This window comes from Schistocerca piceifrons, chromosome 2 (assembly GCF_021461385.2).
Source record: "Schistocerca piceifrons isolate TAMUIC-IGC-003096 chromosome 2, iqSchPice1.1, whole genome shotgun sequence".
Lineage (NCBI taxonomy): Eukaryota > Metazoa > Arthropoda > Insecta > Orthoptera > Acrididae > Schistocerca > Schistocerca piceifrons.
This window is the reverse complement of record NC_060139.1, coordinates 334,226,375-334,252,297: the sequence shown is the minus strand read 5'-3', so window position 1 is coordinate 334,252,297 and position 25,923 is coordinate 334,226,375. Positions and strand designations below refer to the sequence as shown.

Here is a 25,923-nt window from a genome sequence, read left to right as displayed (position 1 = left end):
CACACACACAAATGACCGCTAGCTCTGACCACTACATCCAGAATGCAACAGAAATGCATTGAATGGAAGCAACAATCTGGAGCAGGTCTGGGGGTGGGGGGGAAGGGGACAGAAGGGTACAAGTGGGGGAAGGGACAGAAGGGTACAAGTGGGGGAAGGGACAGAAGGGTACAAGTGGGGGAAGGGACAGAAGGGTACAAGTGGGGGAAGGGACAGAAGGGTACAAGTGGGGGAAGAGGCATCGGCAGTACCTGGCAAAGCTTGCAGGGGCTAGAGGTGGCAGGACAGGGCTGACACGTACAGCGTCAGGAGTTGTGGGGAAGGGAGAGGGGCAGGGAAACAGGGAGCAGAAAGGAGAGGAGCAGAGATGGGGTGGATGCACCAGCAAAGAGCAGTGCACAATAAGAGTGTGCAGGCAAATTAAATGCGATGAGATGACAGGACAGAGGGGGCAGAAAGTGTTGAGTACAAGGTGCGAGTATGGCAGGTTAGCACAGATTGATAACGGGAGCGGAGAATGTGTTGTAAGGACAATTCCCACCTGTACAGTTCAGAAGAGAGGGGAGGCTCCAGATGGCCTGTGTTGTGAAGCAGCCACTGAAATTAAGTATGCTACATATAGCTGTTTCTTGTTGGACAGGGTGGTTTACTTTGCTCTTGGCCACAGTTTGGCAATGGTCCTTCATCCTTGTGGACAGCTGGTCGGTAAACATACCAATATAAAAAGACGAACAATGATTGCAGCCGAGTTGGTATATAACATGGCTGCTTCCACATGTGGCCCAGCCTCTAATGAGGTAGGATAAACCCATGATAGGACTGAAATAAAAAGTGCTGGGTGGTTGAGTTGGGCAGGTATTGCGGCCTGGTCTTCCACAAGGATATGATCCCTATGGCATGTGATTGGGGCTGGGAGTGGCATAGGGACCATCTAGGATGTTGTGGACATTAGGTGAATAATGGAACAACACTTTTGGAGGGGTGGGATGGATCTTGGATTGGATGTCCCTTATAATCAAAGTGTTGATGAATGTGATTCGCTGTTCCAATCAAGGTGGTAGTGGGGACAAAGAGGGCGCTCCTATGTAGCTAGTTCTGGGGCAGAGGGGGGGGGGGGGGGTGTATGCCATAACAGACTAGGTCTAAGGTTAGTGTCTGGCTCTGTAAGCCTTTGTGAGACCTGTAACATACTATACAATGGAGCAGCTCCTGTCACTGCAGATCTGCCATCCCCAGGTGGCCAGGCTGCCGATACAGTGTGTCAGCCCTTTCCTGCCACCTCTACTCCCTGCATGCACCGCCAGGCATCACTCATTCCTCTTCCCCCACCTGTACACTGCTATCCCTGCCCCTTCCTCACCCTGCTCCCATTCCACATGTTTCTGTTACAGTCTGGTCAGAGTGGCCAGAGGCAGCAGTCATGTGTATGAGGTTTGCTTGCTTGAGTGAATGAGTGTGAGGTTCTGTTTTCTGAAGAAGTCTTTGGCTGAAGGCTAATATGTCACGGTGTTTTCACCATGCCTGTCTGCAACCTAATGTGTAATTTTTACAGTGAATAGCAATCTATTGTTTTCATAACACAATGAAAAGTTTTAAATTGTAATGCTGAATGACAGCGCAGTTTGATTTAATGTATGCCCTAATTGTTGGTCACTTTGTTTCTGCGAAGAGACTCGAGCATTTCTCCGTGGCGCACTCGCCGCCCAAGTGGCAGCGATTTAAATAAGATTGCATTGAAAAACTCTGCATCTGCCCTAAGGAGTTCGACTGTTTATTGTCTTGAAATGATCATTCCATAGAACTATTAATGAAATAGGAGAAGTCAACCACTCACCAGAAAATTACTGATGTTTAGTACACACACACACACACACACACACCTCTCTCTCTCTCTCTCTCTCTCTCTCTCTCTCTCTCTCTCTACTAGCTTTCAAGCAACCATTCTTTTCTAATGTATGTAGATACTCTTCCACACACAATTACACAGTAGCCCAAACATTTTAATGCGCCTGGGCATGTACTTGAACACTATTACATTTATTTGTCTCTATCCCACCATAAGTCAGCTACATGTGAGAGGCTGTCTTTCCTAATTTTTGTTTGTTTTGTCTTCTCTACCAGAATTTCTAGCATTTGTAGACTTAGAGAAAGCTTTTGACAATGTTGACTGGAATATTCTCTTTCAAATTCTAAAGGTGGCAGGGGTAAAACACAGGGAGTGAAAGGCTATTTACAATTTGTACAGAAACCAGATGGCAGTTATAAGAGTCGAGGGACATGAAAGGGAAGCAGTTGTTGGGAAGGGAGTAAGACAGGGTTGTAGCCTCTCCCCGATGTTGTTCAATCTGTATATTGAGCAAGCAGTAAAGGAAACAAAAGAAAAATTCAGAGTAGGTATTAAAATTCATGGAGAAGAAATAAAAACTTTGAGGTTCGCCGATGACATTGTAATTCTGTCAGAGACAGCAAAGGACTTGGAAGAGCAGTTGAATGGAATGGACAGTGTCTTGAAAGGAGGATATAAGATGAACATCAACAAAAGCAAAACAAGGATAATGGAATGTAGTCTAATTAAGTCGGGTGATGCTGAGGGAATTAGATTAGGAAATGAGGCACTTAAAGTAGTAAAGGAGTTTTGCTATTTGGGGAGCAAAATAACTGATGATGGTCGAAGTAGAGAGGATATAAAATGTAGACTGGCAATGGCAAGGAAAGCGTTTCTGAAGAAGAGAAATTTGTTAACATCCAGTATTGATTTAAGTGTCAGGAAGTCATTTCTGAAAGTATTCGTATGGAGTGTAGCCATGTATGGAAGTGAAACATGGACGATAAATAGTTTGGACAAGAAGAGGATAGAAGCTTTCGAAATGTGGTGCTACAGAAGAATGCTGAAGATTAGATGGGTAGATCACATAACTAATGAGGAAGTATTGAATAGGATTGGGGAGAAGAGAAGTTTGTGGCACAACTTGACCAGAAGAAGGGATCGGTTGGTAGGACATGTTCTGAGGTATCAAGGGATCACCAATTTAGTATTGGAGGGCAGCGTGGAGGGTAAAAATCGTAGAGGGAGACCAAGAGATGAATACACTAAGCAGATTCAGAAGGATGTAGGTTGCAGTAGGTACTGGGAGATGAAAAAGCTTGCACAGGATAGAGTAGCATGGAGAGCTGCATCAAACCAGTCTCAGGACTGAAGACCACAACAACAACAACCAGAATTTCCATAACTGCAGCCACACAGAACTAAAACACTCATGGTCTTTACTAACAAATGTCCAATGCAGACTTCAGTAATTGGAATTCATGCATCAAAGACAATTTGTAACATCAAATTAAATCTAATCCAACAGACATTAGAGTACAAAACATTATTCCACAGGATTCTGGGATGAAACAGGCAGGGCAGGAAGATGTACATAAAATTAAACATAATAGAAAAGCAAGAGGTAAGACATAATAAATGTGGGGTACAATTAAACAAGCAATAATGTTGGAATAAAATACCAAGAGACAACTCATTCAATAAAGAAAGCTAGAGTTATCATGAAAAGACACTAGATGTACGTGAATGTTTTCCCATATCTGTTATCCCATAGATCTCTCTTCTTCTTCAGTCTTTTGTACACTGCCAAAGAAACACTCAACTCATAAATTACAAGAAGAAATCTGTCAATATTGTTGGCAGTCTGAATGAAAGTGAAGCTGAAGCCATTGACATATTTAGTGAAGCCAAAATAGGTAGTTGATATCAGATGCATTGGCATGTCAAGGTTACAACCAGTATTTACAAAATATTTCACTTGTTCGAAGTTAAAAATGTTTCACCAAGTCTATCAACCCTATATTACAGATCACAGAGTACATCACTGATGGAAGAGCTCTGCTGAACTGACACACAGCAAAAGTTCCTACACAACGTCTTGACATTTAGTGCTGCTAGAGGTCACTTTTGTAATCATTCAGTCGCCGATTGCAGTTATGAATACGTAATTTTATTAAAAATGTGATTACTGGTATACAATTATAAAACTATTTTGGTAGCAGGTAGAATCCAAAATATTTTCTAAAAACAGGAGGAAATATGTAACTATGTGGAAGCAAAACAGTAAGCCGAAGAAGACAACTTCTTGTTGAGATTACAACCTTATTTAAGTCATACTCCAAAATTCTGTTTTTGGAACATATCAGATACTAGAAAAATAAACACACAGTTGATGAACCCTCTGCCAGGCACTTGAAGGTGATTTGCTGAATAGAATATGCATGTAGATGTAGATTCACTAACAACATGCTTGCACAGTGGAAAACTAGTTGATGATGGGATTGCCCAGTATAGAGCCCCATATATACTGGTAGCTTATTATATAGGTCATAAAGAGGCAATCCTACACTAAGCAGTTTTAAAATCAATGTCCACAGCACACACCTGCAGAGGCAAACACATCACAGGAGGTCACTGACGCAACAACACCTGCTCAATTTACCACAATACGTAGCCCGAGGGCTACATATGATTTTGGACTCTCAACAACCATTACAAAGGGAAAACATTAAAATCTCAAAACCACAAAGATAATATGACAGCAGTGACAAAAAAAAATCACTAAGACCTAAAAGATTTTGATAAAACAGGGATATAATCATAAGTCTGATGTGAAATTAAGCAATATGTTCTCCTTGGGTATAAGCAAGGACAAAGCTATGATGAGGGTATGAGGTCATGGCAAAATAAATAGCCCATGCATATTCCAGCATAAGACGGGTGAGACAAGATGATGATCAGATCTGACATGATGTTAAATGTCAAATATTTAACCCAAACCATTGCTCATGGTCTACTTGTGATGACACTTGAAAGTAGAGAAATGATATGTATACAACAGCATTTACTTAATATTTTTAGCAATTGTTATCTGTAAAGCATAATAAAAGGAGCTAAAGCCAAAACATTGCAACTACAGTATATTGTGAGACATTTTAAAGATGTTGTTGTCTGTAAAATCTATCTGGTTGTTAAGGACATTATTGCTGTTTTGGTTCTGATGACCATTTATTTGTAAACTTTCAAGAATATCAAACTTCTTGTCTTTAGGTGTGTTGCGAAGAATCTTCACACTGTGGTTGATGCTGGTAATGTTGTGCTTCTTACAGTCTTGCAGACAATAACCGAATGCTGTGTCTTTATGTTTTCCAATATGTTCTCTGTGTCTGGCAAAAGAAGATCATCATGTTTGACCTATACAGAATCCTTTACATAGTCCACATTCCGGCTTATACATACCAGATTTTTTACATCTGTCATTTTCTCCAATCTTACGTCATAATTTATGATTATTCAATGTTGTTGGCTTGAAAAGCTACTGAAATATAAAATTTATAGAACTGCCATTCAAATTTGTCAGAAATATTTTCCTTTATAGGCCACTTTTATTAACCCTTTGACTGCTGGGGCGTGTAAACTCGTCATGCCTCGCCTTTCCCCTGGCACGACTGACGTGTATACGCACAGCCTTGGGTCTTCCCTACAGCACTAAGGACGAGTTTGTGTGTCCCATGCCACTGGCCTTCTCACTGCTAGGGACGAGTTTAGGTGCACTGAGTCACAGCTACATGAGCACTACAGACGTGTAAACACGCAGAGCTGTCTTTCCACCCTGCTCTTCCAGTATCTGTTCAGTGGTCTGACTGTATAGTTAAAGAGTGCATATATGTTTGTTGCTGTGTTCCCTCTTTGCCGAATTTGACTTCGATTCCTGTATTTTTGTCAGTTTTCTTGTTTTCTACGTGATAAATGTTACTTCACCGCGGTTGCACAGATAAAGAAATCCTGGATATATTCACTAAGAGCGACAGGGAGTGTGAATTATCTGATGTTTTTAACAGTGATGAGTCTTCGACAGAATCTTGAAGCTGTAGTCCTCAGCCCTTTACATCAGGAGGGGAGAACATGAATTACAGTCAGCAGTTCCTCTGAATCTGAACTGAAACGATTCGGAAAAGACCGCGCTTAAGTGACACATTTGACTGGAAAGAAACCGATTTCCAGCAGTTAAACCATTACTTTGATGACTCAAGTTCAGGACACAAATGTCAGTTAGATACTGACCCAAGCATTCTTTCATTCTTTGTGATATTTATGTCTCAAGAACTGTTGCAATTTATTGCAGACGAAACATATCGTTTTTACATTTACACCAGAGAAAATACTACAGAATCTGTGAATTCTCAACTGTCAAAGTGGAAAGACACTGTACTTGAGGAAATGTATTGTTTTGTTGCTGTTTGCCTTCTAATGACACAAGTTAAAAAGTTAAAATTAAGTGAGTATTGGACCTAAAATTAAGTGAGTATTGGTCCAGAGATACACTTTTGAACACACCAGTTTTCAGCAAAATTATGTAATGAGACCGTTTTTGTCTACTTCTGAGAATGTTAAACTTCAGTGATAACTCTGCACGTACTGGAGGTGACAGTCTATTTCAAATTAGGACGATTGTTGACACAGTGCGAAAGAGGTTTCGTAATTGATTTTGCCCACATCACAAGCATTGTATAGATGAAAGTCTCTTGCTGTTCAAAGGACGATTATCTTTTAAGTAATTTATTCCAACCAAGCAAAGTAGATTCGGAATAAAGACATTTGTACTGTGTGACTGCCAGAGTGGGTATATTTTAGATTTTATTGTATATACAGGCGCAGCAACAGAAATTGGGTTCCACAATTTGGGAAAAAGTGGCAACGTAGTGGCAACTCTTGTGGGACCATATTTGGAACAGAGTCTTATTCTATATGTCAATAATTGGTACTTCAGCCTGAACCTGTTCCTCTGACTTCACAACTGTGAAACAGCCACATGTGGTACTGTTCATAAGAATAGGCACAACATACCAAAACTGCAGAAGAAATTAAAACGAGGCGAAACTGAGTTTAGGTCCACTGACAAGGTCCTTGCTATAAAGTGGTGCGATAGGAGAGAGGTGTACATATTGACCACAAGTCACACAACACAAATGGTTGAAACAGAGAAAACTGCCAAAAATATTGGCAAAAAAATAAAGAAACTGCAATGTATTGTAGATTACAATCCAAGTATGGGTGCAGTTGATCGTTGTGACATGTTACTGAGCTCAGTGGGATCAGTGCTTAAGACTGTGAAATGGTATAAAATATTTTTTTCACATTCTGGATTTGTGCATTCTAAATGCTCATGCTCTCCACCAGTCAGTAACAGCGCAAAAAATGGCACTCGCAGAGTTTCACCTTTCTCTCATAAGGGAGATTGTAGAAAAATATGTTACAGAACGGAGAAAAGCTGGTAGGGGAAGACGCTATGACGACGAGAATCCTTTGCGATTCACAGGGAGACATTTTCCAGCTGTTATTGTGAGTGAACATTCGTAGAAAAGTATGCTAATGCGCAGATGTGTGGTATGCACGAAACAAAGTTCACCGGGAAACTACATACCAATGCAAAATTTGCAACGTTCCATTATATGTTGCACCCTGCTTTGAGACTTATCATAAAAAGAAGCATTATTAATCATTGGGAACTATATCTGAGAAAATTTATTGATGCTTCTGAATGAATTACTTAAAAAAATAAAACCTACTATTAACTTCGCCAGTGCTGGTCCAAAGCCCAGATTGAAAAGAAGGATGGGAAATAGATGTAACAGGTATAAAACTATTCAAACGAAGCTAGACTTCTTCATATGTAGCAGTTTACTGGCAAATGAATGGACTTTGTGAGTGAGATGGCGCAATATCTGTACTGTGGCAAATGTGATTACGCCAAGTACATTGTGCCAGTATAACGAAACCAATATATTAATCTGCATACGATACATTTAAATTATTAACACGTAAGAGTTATATTCTTTTATCCATAGTAGATTACAATAGGTCTTCTTGTACAAAGCATGTTTTCCATACCAGATTTAAACGCCTTTGATCAACAGGAAACAAAATGCCAAAGTTAAAACTCTTTTCTCAGTACGATTTTTCTTGCTACTTCGCCTCTGTTGTTAGCCAATACTGAAAATTAAACACGTTGTTCTGGGGAGGGTGGGGGGGCTTAAAATTTGTTGTTTGAGTGAGACTGGCTTTGAAGCATTAATAGAAAACGGTATTTGAAAAAGAAGTACCGAATATACCCTCTTTCATCTTTTCATAAAAATCAACAGCTTTTCAACTAATTTGTAGATTATTGGAAAATAGTAGGGGAACCAAAAATTTTATTCCTTATCATTGTGCAGTAAATCTATTGCACTCTAAATTTCATTTTCATCACGTGTTCACACAACTAGATATGCTAACCCGAAGTTTACATTGTTTTCAGTCCTGATTTTCATGCCCAGTTGTGCAGCTTGGTATGTTTTACAGAGCATAGTTTTTTAGCAAAATTGGAACGAAAATATCGCATTTTTGACGTTTTTACAAAATCTTCAATTTTGCGCTTCATTCATTCAGTACTGAAATGTGCTAGGGAAATGAAACTTTATATTTAAGGACCTTGTGTTTTTAGGTTACTACATGCCAAGTTTCACGTTTGTCATAGCATTAGCTCAGGAGATGCAAGAAGCCAAACTTTGAAATTTTTTCACGCGCCTATTTTTTTGGCCAATTTACCTACAATTTTCTGGCTCAATATGGCTCGTAAAATTCTTTTCATTATTATTCTTAAGAGAATGCATAAAGTTGTACAAGATGGCCAAATTTAATTTCTTTACAAAAACTATTGCCCAAGATATTACAGCTCAAAATTGCCAAAAATTCACAGACTCTGCGCGCGTCGTATTCAGCCAACAAATCTTCAGCACAGGGCGGGTTGGGCAGTGTGGGCTGATCCGGTCCCGGCAGCGGCTCTGAGGGACAGGCACGTAGCGCAGGTCGCCAGATTATGCCGCAGGCCGGAGCACCTCCACGCACCAAGCAGGTGGCGTGCCTCTAGCAGTCAAAGGGTTAACTTTTATCTTATTTTGGGGAATCTTACTACTATTGTTGTTCAGTTTATTTTTCAATTTTTTTTTTTTATAAATAAGTCTCGACTAGTTGGCTATTATATCTGTTGTATACAGCAATCTGCTTCAAGGTACGTAATTTGGTGACCATAAAATCTTGTTCTAGTGATACGACCTATGATTTATGGAGTTAAAAAATGCATGTTTATATTGCAGTGGGTGACAGGAATCTGCCTTTATAATGGAATCTGTGCATGTTGGTTCACGGAAAATGCTGAATTTATGCTTGCCATTTACTCTTTTAATAGGGTAATCTGGCACTTTCTCTTTGTCGCCTTTAATGAGGGCAATCACATCATCTGTGTGTCTCATACATATACAGTTTTATCTTCACAACTTGTATTGTTATTAAAAAAATTATTTTCTAAACTGTTAACAAAAATGTCAACCATGGTGGCTGCTAGACAATTGTCCATGACCAGACCTTCACTCTGATGATAAATTTTGTCATCGAATGAAAACTAATTATAGGACAGTGAAAGTTCCAATAGTTCAATCAGTTCCTTAACTTCAGCCTGGCTCAATTTTTGGTGTGTTAATAAATTTTTGTTAATAATTTCTAGGCATTCCTTAAGAGGAATACTGTTATACACATTCTTAATGTTGAATGATACCTATGTGGAGTCATTAGGAATGTCAATGTTTTGTAAAAATAATGCAAGTTCCACATTGGTTTTTATATTGAGTGAATTTTCAAAAACATAAATTTCTTTTAATTTCTGACATAAAAATTTCTTCAGTTTGTAGTTAGGCACAAATCTCTCATCAACGGTCAGTCTAACGCTCTTTCACATTTAAGCACCTCGACATGGGAACATAAGGCAGGAAGAGCAAAGTTCATCACCTTCAAACCATGTTTTCCCTTACCATCCAGAATTAAGTTGCAGTCATCTATTTTCTTTTTATAATTGAATTTATTGGTTGAATTTTTAGCAATGCTAGCAATATTATTTGCAGTAAAGAATTTTTCAGTTTTTAAAATTTAATCTTGATCGTGTATTAGCAGCGCTTTTGTCTGCCCTGATCGCAATAGCTTGATTATCGTGCAATTCTTTGTTAATAGAATTCGAGATAATTCTTTCATTAAAAGTTTGTGATAATACATTAAGTTCATTACTTATATCATCAGCTGAATTAACTGCCACTGTTACGATCTTTCTTTAGTTCATAACAGAGGAATGCAACACAATTGTGGTATTAGTTATTATTTCTTCCACATCTTGCACTTAACATTTATTTAATATACTATAGTGCAAGCTCTTTTCTAGTAATTTTTCTTCTGCACCAGTGAAACTAAGTAATACAAAGATTTTTAATTTGATTGGCAAAAATGGGTACATCATCTGGGGCAAATGCATTAGTTCTATAGGCATATGACACCAACTGTTTCAAGATTATACTGTGTCTACTCTTAATGTGATCTGGCAATATTTTTAATTCACTTTGGAAAAAATTTAACGCATCCTCAAATTGTGTTTTGGTAAGTATATTTTTAAAAATATCTTCTACCTTGACTACCTTAGTCTGATGCAAGTGAATCGTTTTATAGAAATCTCTCGCCTACATTTTCACCCGCATAATCTGAGACTTAATTATAATGTTACTTACAATTTTATAAGAGCTCTTCATATAAATTATCTGTTGAAGAGGATAGAAAGGCTAAATTTTGTAATTTTCTTCTTGTATACATGACATCTCACACTACCTCAGAGCTAAATGTCATCTTGTTTCAGCTGTCTTCAGCAGGATCATGTATGGGCTATTTATTTTTCTATGACCTCTATGTAGCTGCACTGTAGATTTGTCTTTGTTTATACCCATGGGCAAAACACTGCTTAATTACACCTCAAACTTACAATTTCATCCCTATCTTATCAAAATCTTTTAGTGTCTTAAAGAATCTTCTTTGTCATCATTGTCATATTACCATTGTGGTTTTGAGATTTTAATGTTTTCCCTTTATAATGGTTGTTGAGATTCCAAAAGCATATGTAGACCTTGGGCTATGTATCGTGGCATACTGAGCAGGTGATATTGTGTCAATAATCTCCTGTGATGTGTTTGCCTCTGCAGGTGTGTGCTGTGGACATTGACCTTAAAACTGCTTAATGCAGGAATGCCTCTTTATCACCTGTATAATAAGCTACCAGTACATATGGGGTTCTATGCTGTGCAAACTTCATTATCAGTTAGGTTTCCACTGTGCAAGCATATTGTCAATAAATGTTACTATGTGATTATTTTTCTTGTATCAGACATGTTGCAAAGACAGAATTTTGGATTAAAACTTAGGTTGTAGTCTTAACAAGTTGTCTTCTACAGCTTACTGTTTTACTTCCACATGGTTACATACTTCATTCTATTTTTAGAAAATATTTTAGCTCCTATCTGCTAACAAAATAATTTTATGATTGTATACCAGTTATCAAACAATGGAAAATCGAGGACGGAATGTAACAATATTATAAAAAGGATAGTTGCTTGTCACCATATAGCAGAGATGCTGAGTCTCAGAAAGGCACAACATAAAGCCTGAAGTTCTGATAGCTTTTGTTGTGCCAGTCTGCAACTCAACATACACCAGTTATCACATTTTTATTAAAATTACATATTTAGATTTTCAACTGATGATGGACTGAACACACAGGTCACCTGTAGCGGCAGTAAATGTCAACATGTTCTCTAGTACTGTATTTACTCGAATCTAAGCCGCACTCGAATCTAAGCCGCACCTGAAAAATGAGACTCGAAATAAAGGAAAAAAAAAATTCCCGAATCTAAGCCGCACCTGAAATTTGCGACTCGAAATTCAAGGGGAGAGAAAAGTTTTAGGCCGCACCTCCAAATCGAAACAAAGTTGGTCCATTGTAATATGAGAAACAATTTACGTCGAATGAATCACGATACAGTGACAGTAGTTTGGTTTGAGTCGTAAGCTTAGCAGTTAAGCTTTACCAGGTAGCCATTGTTATGCGTCAGGCGCTCCGTCCATATTTATGCGAGTACCATTCCTTTTTCACGTGCTCTGTCTGGTTTGAATCGATTGCTTATTTTGCTTTGATCTGATAAGTGCCGTTTTCTTTGTTATAGGTGTTCACGTCATCCTAAGCTGAAAATGCATTACTGTACTGTCATGCATTGTTTGTCGCATTCTGACAGTGCGTGTTTACGGCCTGTCGCCACTCGCGGCACGGCTTGCTTGTGTGTGCGCTACAGCCGCTTACAATTTAAAAAAAAAGAGAGAGGGGAATCGTCTCATTAGCGAAACAATGGCAAGAGACTGCTATTTGTTGTTACTTACACTTTCTTTGATAATGATCAACAAGAACCAAATAATAGACTGCGTATTTCAGAACATGTTCTGAACGAGAGTTCGGCGAAAATTTTTCTCCGTTTGAAAATCTTTGCGGCCGCTTCTGTAGTACATCAAATTTTGCACAGAAATTAGAGTCATCTTAGATTTAAAAATCTAGTCAGTTGCCATACTTCATTTCTGACTGTATCACATTAGGTATAAGAATAATACGAATATAAACATGACACGATATGTATATTCTTCCGCGTTTGCTGTTGTCTCACTCTAGTTTCGTAGTTTATTAGGCAGGATTTAAATGAGATAGCAGCAAACGCGAAAGAATACATGGCAAAATGTTTATATTCGATTATTCTTATGGTGAAGAGAATACTGCATGTGATTCACATTTCATCAGGTTCCTATTAGCAACCAACTCTTCTCACTGGTAGGAAAAAATTCAGAACGTAGAGTTGGCCATATTGACAAACATCCTAAACAGTCTTGCCAGTTGGATTTTCGTAGTACATTGAAATTCTGTTACATTCGAAGATGAACAATACGGAATTTGTATTTACTTCGTTGGATAATGTATGAAAATGCAGTGGTCGAAACTCGGGGCAGAGAAAAAAAAAGCTCGTCTTCCACCTTTCTCTCTTTCTTTTTTAATTTATTTACTGACGCAGAGGTTTTGGCGAAAGTATTTATCTTTGTGCCTACAAAGCATACCTGTGTAGCGCTACATATATTCGACAGCAGAAGTTATAGTTGTAGCGGCACCTACCAACATTTTTCAGAACTTCCGCTTGCTTTGCACTCGATTCTAAGCCGCAGGCGGTTTTTTGGATTACAAAAATCGGAAAAAAAGTGCGGCTTAGATTCGAGTAAATACGGTAACTTTTGCTGTGTGTCCGTTCAGTGGCACTTTTGCATCAGTAATGTACTCTGTCATGTGTAATACAGGATGGATGCGCTTGGTGCAACATTTTGTAAATACTGGTTTTAACTTTGAGCATACTGTATATACTAGTTTTAACTTTCATATGCCAATACATCTTATGTCAACTGTCCAGCTAATTAAGATATAGAACAAATTTATAGCTCAAATTGGCCACATGTATTAACCTTCCCTGGCATACGTGCAATAATAATAATTCAATCTATGCATTATATTAATAACATGTATGCTAGTTTTCGTAATGTAATACATTTTACATCTGATGAATACTATTCACAGATCAGTGGGTGATATTGCTGCTTACCGAAACCAGTCATCATAAATAAAAGTTTTACAAATGCGATCTTGGCTGAGAAACCATCTTTCTTCATATTTCATTTTGGCAATCACAATTGCATTAAGTTTAGAACATTAGGTAGCCAGTGTCAGTTAATACTTGGATATGTTTATAATATAGCTGTAAGATACTCACTCTTCTGTTGGCTCGGTGGAGGCATGTGGTAGTTTTGTGTTGGCAACAGATTTGTTGATAGTTGGTGAGACAACCTTCTCCCCCTCTGATTTTAGCTGATCCACAAACGATTCCACATCCCTTGATTTACTGCCCAATTTCATTGCCTTTGCTGGAACTGTTGGCTTTCTGTTGAAAGTAGAGTTAAAGGTGATAAATTAAACCTGAGACACGTCACTATTAGATACCATATAAATAGCCTCATATGTGAAACACAGACTAACAATAGGTTACAAAAACTTTAGAAATGTAGGCTGACAAACAGAACTGCATTCAATGAACACTAAATTGCAAACAAAACATCTGCTAAACATCCTAGACTTTTATACTATAACAACACATGTCAGATGCAGGTTTTATTTTCGTACGCTATTGCTGTAGAAGCAGTGAAATCTAAAGCTGCTCTGGAGGCAGTGGGTATAAGGAAAATATGAAGAAATGGGATCTGGTTCCACATTTTATGGAAACCTGGGATCACTGCTGAAGCAAAAATATAAGAGGAGAGATGTTCAACATATTAAAATTTAGAAGAGTGTTTGGTATTTGATAACTTCTCATTGCATCTATTTCTTTTATAAACTTATTGAGTACTTTTCAGTTACTTTCTGCAAATTAAACCCTTGCCAAAATTTACAATGTGATGCACATCACTTACAATATGACACTCTCCCAGACCTATGATCAAACTTATAATATGGGCATATCAATTGCGTTATTATAGCCTCCACAGATTTTTAGAAATAAAAAAAATCTAAGTGATCTGTTCATTGATTTTACAGGTCTTGAACTTCCAAGGATTTTCTGGCACAAATTTGTTGCCCAGATCTGACTGTGCACATTATTGTATGCTTCATACACAGCTGTTCTTAGAGATGTATAAGTTGATATTAAGTTGTAGCCTCTGGGGTTCCTTGGTTTGACTGACTAATGGTATGCTTCCGGGTGTTCTGCTACACTGTTGTTTCCATTTTATGCACGATAAGTTTTCTCTATCCGTTTCTCTGAAGTTTATTTTGTGGCAAGATTATAGTAGCTTCTGCCACTGCAACATTCCCACTATGGTAACATTAAACTGCTTTATTACTTTACTTATTGTGTATTTAGCTAGATTATAGTTTATAACGTAACCCAGCTTCTGTCACAATTGTTGTGCCTCTATTGGAATTGACACTGACAACATTTCATCTGAGAAGCCAGCCCATCTACCACTTACCTCAAACACAAGGTGAGTACAAATAACTTAGGAGTAAAGAAGAGTACTCATCAAATAGCAGCAGCGTTGAGTCATTGAAAGACGCACACAAAAGAATAAAGACTTTGGTAGCCTTTGGATGAAATTCTTTGATGAGGTAGCGTACAAATACATCCAAAAATTCTGTCCGAAATTTTTGTATCATATTCTCGAAGTGAATACAGCACTAATATCTGGCACAACAAAGGATGTATTTCAATGGAATGGACCAATGTGCTCCTGAGCTTACCATACAAAGCTATGCAGTTTTAGTAAAACGATCTTAGAGAAAATGTAGGCATTTTAAGCACTAGAAATGTCAAAAGTTTCACTAGCTGGGTTATTTACTGATCTCCGCACACTGCATTTACAATAGCAGTCAGCTTGACAGAGCTGTGTGAGAAGCAACTACTGTGCAATGAGCTAGGAACAGCAAGTTACATTTAGCAGCATGGTCCATACAGAGCAAGCAAAGACTCAATTATCTGATATCACAAAGCATATTCATTTTCCACTGCGAGCTATGGCTGACTGTAAACTAATTACATCTGCAAGAATCAGTAGAAAATTTAAAAAGAGCCATTTCTGTGCATCACTGGAAACAAACGAGGATACCAATCCATATAGGTAAAAAAAAAGCCAAATAGCATCATTTTAAAGGTCATGAAGAAACAGCCCCATTGCTGCATTAGTTATTAGAAAAATTACAGAAAATATAAACTCTGCTGATTAAAAAATACAATAATTTGAATGTTAGTTCTATTCGTAAATGCAACATGAGAAAATCACACTGTAAGTGTTATATTACAGCAACTAAGAAATGCTATTGTTTGGTACAGTTACAAGCACAGTATTGGTCAAATGCTGCACTAAAAGTGTGGAAATCACCAGAACGACATAATTAATTGATTTATGTTTAAATAATTGAATTGCATGAACACAAACACCATATGACAGAACTAAGTAATACACATAAATACATCATATAAGCACACACATTTTCTAGATTTTGTTTGTATACTAATTACTATTAAGGAACTTAGTAATTAAGTTTTCGCATAATTTGTGCCAAGTACAGTATACATTCATAAATACCAAATGAAAAACAATGTAAAATCAGTTCCGAATTCTAAATCAAACCTAGGATAAACATTTGTTTTTCTACTCTACATCTACATATATACTCTACTAGCCACCAAGTGGTGTGTGGCGGAGGGCACAATTCGCACGAAAGTCATATTTCCCCCCCTCTGTTCCACTTGCAGATCGCGCGAGGGAAAAATGACTGTCTGAACGCCTCAGTACGAGCTCTTATTTCCCTTATCTTTGAATGATGATCATTACACGATTTGAAAGTCGGTGGTAATAATATATGCTTTACATCCTTGGTGAAGATTGGATTTTGGAATTTAGTGTGCAACCCCTTCTGCTTAGCGCGTCGTCTATCTGCAAGTGTGTCCCACTTCAAGCTTTCTATGAGATTTGTAACGCTCTCGCAATCGCTAAATGTACCAGTCACGAATCTTGCTGCTCTTCTTTGGACTTTCTGAATCTCTTGAATCCCACCCAACTGGTAAGGGTCCCAAACAGACGACCAATACTCTAAGACTGGATGAACTAACGTATTGTAAGCTATTTCCTTCGTTGAAGGACTGCATCACTTCAGGATTCTACCAATAAACCGCAATCTAGAGTTCGCCTTACCCGTTACTTGTGTAATCTGATCATTCCATTTGAGATCATTTCGAATAGTCACATCCAGATATTTGTCTGATGTTACCGCTTCCAAAGACTGATCATTTATTTTGTACTCATACACTAATGGGGATTTTCGCCTTGTTATACGCAGTAGGTTACACTTACTAATATTAAGAGATAACTGCCAGTCATTACACCACGCATTTATTTTTTGCAAAAATGGTTCGGGCACAACCTATACATTTAGTATTCATAGATATAGAAAAAGCCTATAATAGTGTGCCTTTATCCAGTTTATGGAAAGCTTTAATATCAATAGGAATAAGTCCAAAAATAATTAAAGCAATTCAAAATTTATATAAAAATTCTATTTCAAAAATAAAAATTGGTAAATATCTATCACATGGATTCCAAATCACAAAAGGATTACGTCAAGGATGTAGCATCTCACCTACATTGTATAAAATATATACAGAAGTAACTTTACAGAATTGGAAGAAAAAATGTCACGCTATGGGAATACCAATAAATGATAGAACAATATACTGGTTACAATTTGCAGATGACCGACTGCTTATAGCCCAAGACTGTGAGGACATAGAGTATATGACCAGAAAATTGATTCAAGAATATAAAAAATCAGGTCTAAATGTAAACATGAATAAAACAAAGTACATGGTAATTGGTGGAGTGAATGGAGACTTAATATTAGAAGAAGGGATGGGAACAATAACAGCTACTGAGGAATATAAATATTTAGGTGTGAAAATTACAAATGATGGGAAACAGGACAAAGAAATTAGATCAAGAATAAATTCTGGAAAGACGACAATCTCTTTATTGAATGGAATTCTCTGGGACAAACACATAACAACTGATAACAAAATAAGGATTTTTAAAACAATAGTTAGGAGCATTATTACATATGTTTCAGAAGTGTGGACAACAAAATGGCAACTGAAATCAAAATTATTAGCCACAGAAATGGATTTCTGGAGACGTTCAGCAAGAATATCAAGACGAGAAAGAATAAGAAATGAAGTAATCAGAGACAAGATGAAATGTAAAAATTCAATTATTGATTTCATCGAGCATAAACAACTTAAATGGTATGGACACATCAGACGAATGGAACAGGAAAGGCTACCAAAATGCATAATCGACTGGGTACCAATTGGAAGAAGAAAAAGGGGACGACCACCTGATACATGGATACAGGGAGTTCAGTCAGCAATGAGGAAGAACAACATTCCTGAAGATTTATGGACAAATAGAGAAGAGTGGAGAACAATAATTAGTGACTTACTGTAATCTAGAATAGGTGCTGGAAAAATGTACTCACATTGTAAATCCAGAATAATAATAATTTATTTTTTGCAAATCTTCATTGATTTGTTCACAACTTTCGTGTGATACTACTTTCCTGTAGACTACAGCATCATCGGCAAACAGTCTAAGGCTGCTGTCAATACCATCAACCAGATCGTTTATGTAAATCATATAAAGCAGAGGACCTATTACACTGCCCTGGAGCACACCTGAAGTTACTCTTGTTTCTGTTGAAGTTACCCCGTTCAGGACGACATACTGCTCCCTGTCTCTCAGAAAACTTTCTATCCAACCGCATATGTCATTGGATAGACAGTAAGCACGCACTTTTTGTAGCAAGCAACAGTGCGGAACTGAGTCGAACGCCTTTTGAAAGTCGAGAAATATGGCATCAACCTGGGAGCCAGTATCTAGAACCTGTTGTATATCATGCACAAAGAGGGCCAGCTGTGTCTCGCATGACCACTGTTTCCTAAAACCATGCTGGTTTCTGCAGATGAGCTTCTCAGAGTCTAGAAAGGTCATTATGTCTGAACACAAAATATGTTCCATGATTCTACAACAAATTGATGTCAGTGAAATTGGCTGGTAATTATGTGCATCCAATTTTCTACCCTTTTTATAGATTGCTATGACCTGGGCCTTCTTCCAGTCCCGTGGAACTTTCTGCCATTCCAATGATCTCTGATAGATGACGGATAAGAATGGTGCTATATTTGTAGCATAGTCAACATTAAATCTTACGGGGATACCATCTGGGCCACATGCCTTTCTGGCATCTAAGGATCTTAACTGTTTTTAGAACGTTAAAAAGTTGCATGAAACCAACAGTTTATACATGTCGGTAATTTTATGAATTAATGTTCATAACTGTACCTTTTAGTGAAATTGACAGTGCAAAATATGTTAAATTGGAAGAGAGCAGCCTGGAAGTACATAGGAACATAGCTTTTCAGTAGTTTTTCTGTGGCTCTGTAGATGGAGATTCTGCCACACAGGTTGTTAAGACTCTTATGATTTTCAATTTCAGGTTTATAACAATCATGGAAATTCCTGGTGAAGCAATTTCAATTTTAACACACTTGAAACATTTAGAAGGTGGAGTGTATGGTTTCAACACAAGCAAGGTTGTATAAGAGAATCAAATTAGGACTTTTAATATTTTCAGGATCATCTTGGGGAAGATGATCATTTAAAGAGCTGCTGGATTTCAAAATTTCACCACAATCATCCATAGGAATAAGTTGATTTGTGCTCATAGATTTGATTTATGGTGCCTTAAACACGATTTGGGGAAATACTGATTCACACAATTCCAAGTTTTAGTTAGTTTTACCTAATGCTAGTTCCTACTGTTTTTCTTGTCACTACTAAAGAACTATGATAAACATGTAGTTGTGGTCTTCAGCCCTGAGACTGGTTTGATGCAGCTCTCCATGCTACTCTATCCTGTGCAAGCTTCTTCATCTTCCAGTACCTACTGCAACCTACATCCTTCTGAATCTGTTTAGTGTACTCATCTCTTGATCTCCCTCTACGATTTTTACTCTCCATGCTGCCCTCCAATACTAAATTGGTGATCCCTTGATGCCTCAGAATATACCCTACCAAACGATTTCTTCTAGTCAAGTTGTGCCACTAATTTCTCTTCTCTCCAATTCTAATCAATACCTCCTCATTAGTTATGTGATCTACCCATCTAATCTTCAGCATTCTTCTGTAGCACCACATTTTGAAAGCTTCTATTCTCTTCTTGACTAAACTATTTATCCTCCATGTTTCACTTCCATACATGGCTACACTCCATGCAAATACTTTCAGAAACAACTTCCTGACACTTTAATCGATACTCAATGTTAATAAATTTCTCTTCTTCAGAAATGCTTTCCTTGCCATGACCAGTCTACATTTTGTATCCTCTCTACTTCGACCATCATCAGTTATTTTGCTCCCCAAATAGCAAAACTCGTTTACTACTTTAAGTGTCTCATTTCCTAATCTAATTACCGCATCACCACCCAATTTAATTCGACTATATTCCATTATTCTCGTTTTGCTTTTGTCGATGTTAATCTTATATTCTCCTTTCAAGACACTGTCCATTCCGTTCAGCTGCTCTTCTTCCAGGTCCTTTGCTGTCTCTGACAGAATTACAATGTCATCAGTGAACCTCAAAATTTTTATTTCTTCTCCGTGGATTTTAATTCCAACTCTGAATTTTTCTTTTGTTTCCTTTACTGTTTGTTTCCTTTACTGCTTGCTCAATATACAGATTGAATAACATCGGGGATAGACTACAACCCTGTCTCAGTCCCTTCCCAACCACTGCTTCCCTTTCATTCCCCTCTTTTTTTGACTCTTAATAACTGCCATCTGGTTTCTGTACAAATTGTATATAGCCTTTTGCTCCCTGTATTTTACCCCTGCCGCCTTCAGAATTTGAAAGAGAGTATTCCAGTCAACATCGTCAAAAGCTTTCTCTAAGTCTACATATGCTAGAAATGTAGGTTTGCCTTTCCTTAATATATTTTCTAAGGCAAGTTGTAGGGTCAGTATTGCCTCACATGTCCCAACATTTTTACGGAATCCAAACTGATCTTCCCCGAGGTCAGCTTCTACCAGTTTTTCCATTCGTCTGTAAAGAATTTGTGTCAGTATTTTGCAGCCATGGCTTATTAAACTGACAGTTCGGTAATTTTCACATCTGTCAACACCTGCTTTCTTTGGGATTGGAATTATTATATTCTTCTTGAAGCCTGAGGGTATTTCGCCTGACTCGTACATCTTGCTCACCAGATGGTAGAGTTTTGTTAGGCCTGGCTCTCCCAAGGCTGTCAGTAGTTCTAATGGAATGTTGTCTACTCCCGGGGTCTTGTTTCAACTTAGGTCTTTCAGAGCTCTATCAAACTCTTCACACAATATCATATCTCCCATTTCATCTTCATCTACATTCTCTTCCATTTCTATCAGAGTGTCCTCAAGAACATCGCCCTTGTATAGACCCTCTATATACTCCTTCCACCTTTCTGCTTTCCCTTCTTTGCTTAGAACTGGGTTTCCATCTGAGCTCTTGATATTCATACAAGTGGTTCTCTTTTCTCCAAAGGTCTCTTTAATTTTCCTGTAGGCAGTATCTATCTTACCCCTAGTGAGACAAGCCTCTACATCCTTACACTTGTCCTTTAGCCATCCCTGCTTAGCCATTTTGCACTTCCTGTCGATCTCATTTTTGAGACGTTTGAATTCCTTTTTGCCTGCTTCATTTACTGCACTTTTATATTTTCTCCTTTCAGCAATTAAATTCAATATATCTTCTGTTACTTAAGGATTTCTATTAGCCCTCGTCTTTTTACCTACTTGATCCTCTGCTACCTTCACTATTTCGTCTCTCAGAGCTACCCATTCTTCTTCTATTGTATTTCTTTCCCCCATTCTTGTCAATCGTTTCCCAATGTTCTCCCTGGAGCTCTCTAGAACCTCTGGTTCTTTCAGTTTATCCAGGTCCCATCTCCTCAAATTCCCACCTTTTTGCAGTTCCTTCAGTTTTAATCTACATTTCATAACCAATAGATTGTGGTCAGAGTCCACATCTGCCCCTGGAAAAGTCTTACAATTTAAAACCTGGTTCCTGAATCTCTGTCTTATCATTATATAATCTATCTGATACCTTCTAGTATCTCCAGGCTTCTTCCATGTATACAACCTTCTTTCATGATTCTTGAACCAAGTGTTAGCTATGATTAAGTTATGTTCTGTGCAAAATTCTACCAGGCAGCTTCCTCTTTCATTTCTTCCCCCCAATCCATATCCTCCTACTACATTTCCTTCTCTCCCTTTCACTACTATCGAATTCCAGTCACCCATGACTATTAAATTTTCACCTCCCTTCACTACCTGAATAATTTGTTTTATCTCATCATATATTTCATCAATTTCTTCGTCATCTGCAGAGCTAGTTGGCATATAAACTTGTACTACTGTAGTAGGCGTGGGCTTCGTGTCTATCTTGGCCACAATAATGTATTCACCATGCTGTTTGTAGTAGCTTACCCGCATTCTTATTTTCCTATTCATTATTAAACCTACTCCTGCATTACCCCTATTTGATTTTGTATTTATAATCCTGTATCCACCTGACCAGAAGTCTTGTCCCTCCTGCCACCGAACTTCACTAATTCCCACTATATCTAACTTTAATCTATCCATTTCCCTTTTTAAATTTTCTAACCTACCTGCCCGATTAAGGGGTCTGACATTCCACACTCCGACCCGTAGAACACCAGTTTTCTTTCTCCTGATAACAACGTCCTCCTGAGTAGTCCCCTCCCGGAGATCCGAATGGAGGACTATTTTACCTCCGGAATATTTTACCCAAGAAGACGCCATCATCATTTAACCATACAGTAAAGCTGCACGCCCTCGGGAAAAATTACAGCTGTAGTTTCCCCTTGCTTTCAGCCATCCGCAGTACCAGCACAGCAAGGCCATTTTGGTTAGTGTTACAAGGCCAGATCAGTCAATCATCCAGACTGTTGACCCTGCAACTACTGAAAAGGCTGCTGCCCCTCTTCAGGAACAACATGTTTGTCTGGCCCCTCAACAGATACCCCTTGTTGTGGTTGCATCTACGGTACGGCTATCTGTATTGCTGAGGCATGCAGGCCTCCCTACCAATGGCAAGGTCCATGGTTCATGGGGGGGGGGGGGGGGGGGGGGGGGGTTGATAAACATAGGTGAACTATATTGCAATATGGATTATAATCAAACTGTATGCTGGCCATGTTCTTTAGCTGGTTCGTCCATTTTCTGGCCTACTAGTCAAAGCACAATTTAGTTATTTCAATTTTTAATTACTTTTTGGAACATAATGTAAGAATGTATAGTCTCCGTTGGACAACCATGAGCTGATGTAGGTCACATACTGTATCTTCTGCAGGACCATTGCTACATGTTCTCTTGCCATAGACAAGAACTGAAAAATGATGCCCCCTCGTTTTTACTACCATTGGTCTCCACGATATCCCCCCCACCTCTGCCACCATGCAACAGCACAACAATGCAAATCTATTAGCCTTTTAATCGTTAAAGTTACATGACCAGAGGTCTTCATTTTCTGGGACAGTCCTCAATTTTCATGTTTTGTTCTCCATTCCTTTAAAATCGACAAAACTGACTGAGGACAATAAACGTCGTCAGTTGCTTGTTTTTTGTCCTCAATTTGTGAAAGTTCCCAAAATAATTGAAACAGGAGGAATGTGCTGAACATTTTCAACTAGAAATCAACCGAATACATTTATCTTATTTAATCGCTCAGTAGCGACTATTTCAGTTTTGAGGTAGGTAGAGGCAATTGTTTACTTTCATCAAAGTAAGTAAATCCTTACTGCTAAATGCTCTGCATGCTTCTGAAAACAATTTGGTGTTTTAATTTTTCCTTTCTTCCATTTTTTTTCTTCGTATTTGCTCAATTTTTTGCTGTTTGATATGAAATTAATTTTTTGCCCCTAAAATTTGCTACCTAGTCTTGCATACTGATAGAAACAACCCTGATCTTCTGTTAGTGACAGAATTGTTTGTCAATATAAGAAGTGTATCATATTTCAACAGTGCAATTTGCAAACAGTCAACTCAAAACTATGAGCTACAGAATAAAAACAAATCACATACTACACACAAACACATCAACAGGAAGCTCACTATCTACCTGTATATTAATATGACGCTGGCCTGAACTTCCTGTTGATGTGTTTAAGTTAAGTGTGTGATTTGTTTGTACCCTGTACAATGAGATTATTCACTGCACATGAGAATATTACATTAGAATGCCTTCAACAGGCCAGGCGTGCATATTTTGAGTGATCACCAAAAGCAGCGACACAACGCTTGACCATGTTCTCCCAATAATTTCAAGAAAGTACATCCCTGTATTTTCATTAGTTGTAACCGATTCTCAAGTAGTGTATTAATACAAGGCCCACCATATTTTTTGGGTCCAAACAAGGACATATCTTTGAAATTACTTAAAAGTCTTACCAGCTTACTGAAACATTAAACATCAAACATTAAACATTAAACATTACCCCCCGGAAATGGTTAATGTACCATGTGGGCAGAGCAACCAATTCCTCAAATAGGTCTGTCTAAATCACTCCAAACTACTCTGAAAACATTTTCATTCCCCTTTCTCTTCACACTACCTAAATTGCTGTTGAGTTCTCAACAGCATAACAATCCAACTTTTCTTCAAGTTTACGTTTTTCCACACACTGCAAAAGATAGTGTGTCAAAATTTGAGCAGTTTCACTTGCACTTCATCGAAACTTAGAAAGTGTAACTTGAATTCCCTCCCCAAGATTGAAATATTAAGTTTTACTTAACTTCTATCTGAGCTATCCATCGTTATTGTTGCACAATGTTTGCCAAAGAATGCAACATTTGAGTTCAAACAGCTAAAAATTTTGAGTCATACAACTTTTTACCAGTTTAGATGTGCGGTTTTGAAACTAAGTTCATATCTAGCAGTATGGAATGAAGCTGTAGCATCTTTAGCAGCACACTTCAAATCACAGTCACACCTTTGGCTTAAAATTCTCTTGTACATATTGTGCAATACACATGTTCACAGCTAACTTTTTTTTGTAATTTTAGCCTTACATGTTGTATGCCACTTTTTGAACATTCTCTCACAACCATTTCTCTGTCAATTGACCTCGGAGCAAGTGCTGACACCGAAGGGGAGACGTGCCTAATGGTTCCGCCACAACTTTTCACTTATTGCTAGTTGTTTGGGGATACAACAGGGGCAATGTGTTTGTTGTTTTCATGTGTGAAGTTAGACAATAGTTCATTAGGACTTATTAGTTGATAAATTATTTATGCTATGCTAATTCAAATAGACCATTCAGTTTAAATGAAACCCTTTCTTTTAAGATAAAATTGGTAACTGATTACCGACATATCGATGGTAGGCAATGAAAACCTCATAGCTCCTTCTGCCTGTGAAAACTCTTAATTCCAGTTGCCAGTAACTCCACAATCAAAGAAAGTTTTGGAAGTGTGTGGATTTTTCTAATCTGTCAATAACTACGCTTCTACTACACAGTTACACATGTAGCAATTTTCTGTATCACTTTACATTATTTTTTAAGAAACCGTTTTTGCTTCACCTACAAAATTTAACTAAATGGAGTTACAAGGTTTTCAATGCCTACCATTGATGTGCCATGTGCCAATCACCCAATGTGGCGTCAACTGAATAGACTTCAACTCGGCAGCCAAACTTCCCCAGGTGGTGACACCCAGCCGTCATTGCCATATGATCATTTCATTTCATTATTTGGTTCATTAGAATGCCATTAGTGCTACATTTGACATTTGTATCATTATAAATTAATACATAGTTAATTATTTCACCAATTATCCTTAAGCTTGTTTATCATGGAAAATTGGCCTGGGCGTTTGTGCCTGCCAACCATTCTGTCTATATCTCTGCGTATACACCTGTCATAAAACCTATGTATAAGAGTCAGCACCTAGTAATTGCTCTGGTAACATATCAGTTTGTTCCTGACTCACTAAGTAAGCCATCATCAAGAACTGGCAAATCATGAATTGTGGAAATACGAGGGTTGGAAGATTCCGAAGACGAAAAAACCACTTCGTGGTATTCGCTTCAGAACTGTTCCAGAGATTCGACAGGCAGTAGACTGCTCCTTTCATACAATCAACAGAACAGGTTCTACTAATGGTGTACTACACCTTCCACATTGCTGGCAACAGGTTCTACACAATGCTGGTGACTACTTTGAAGGACAGGAACAGGTGCAAACATGTAACTCTTTTGTATTGGTTGTGAATAAATAGTTGCCACTACTTAAGTT

At 38.0% G+C, this 25,923-nt stretch overlaps 1 protein-coding gene across 1 annotated transcript in view; it reads right to left on the bottom strand.

Annotated features, from left to right (window-relative positions):
* The window catches only part of LOC124777401 (coatomer subunit delta), a 119,641-nt gene that overhangs the window by 57,821 nt on the left and 35,897 nt on the right, over window positions 1–25,923 (bottom strand). The window contains exon 6 of the mRNA XM_047252796.1: window positions 13,747–13,914. Within this exon, the coding sequence (XP_047108752.1) occupies window positions 13,747–13,914 (168 nt within the window). The remainder of the gene's footprint in view (window positions 1–13,746; window positions 13,915–25,923) is intronic.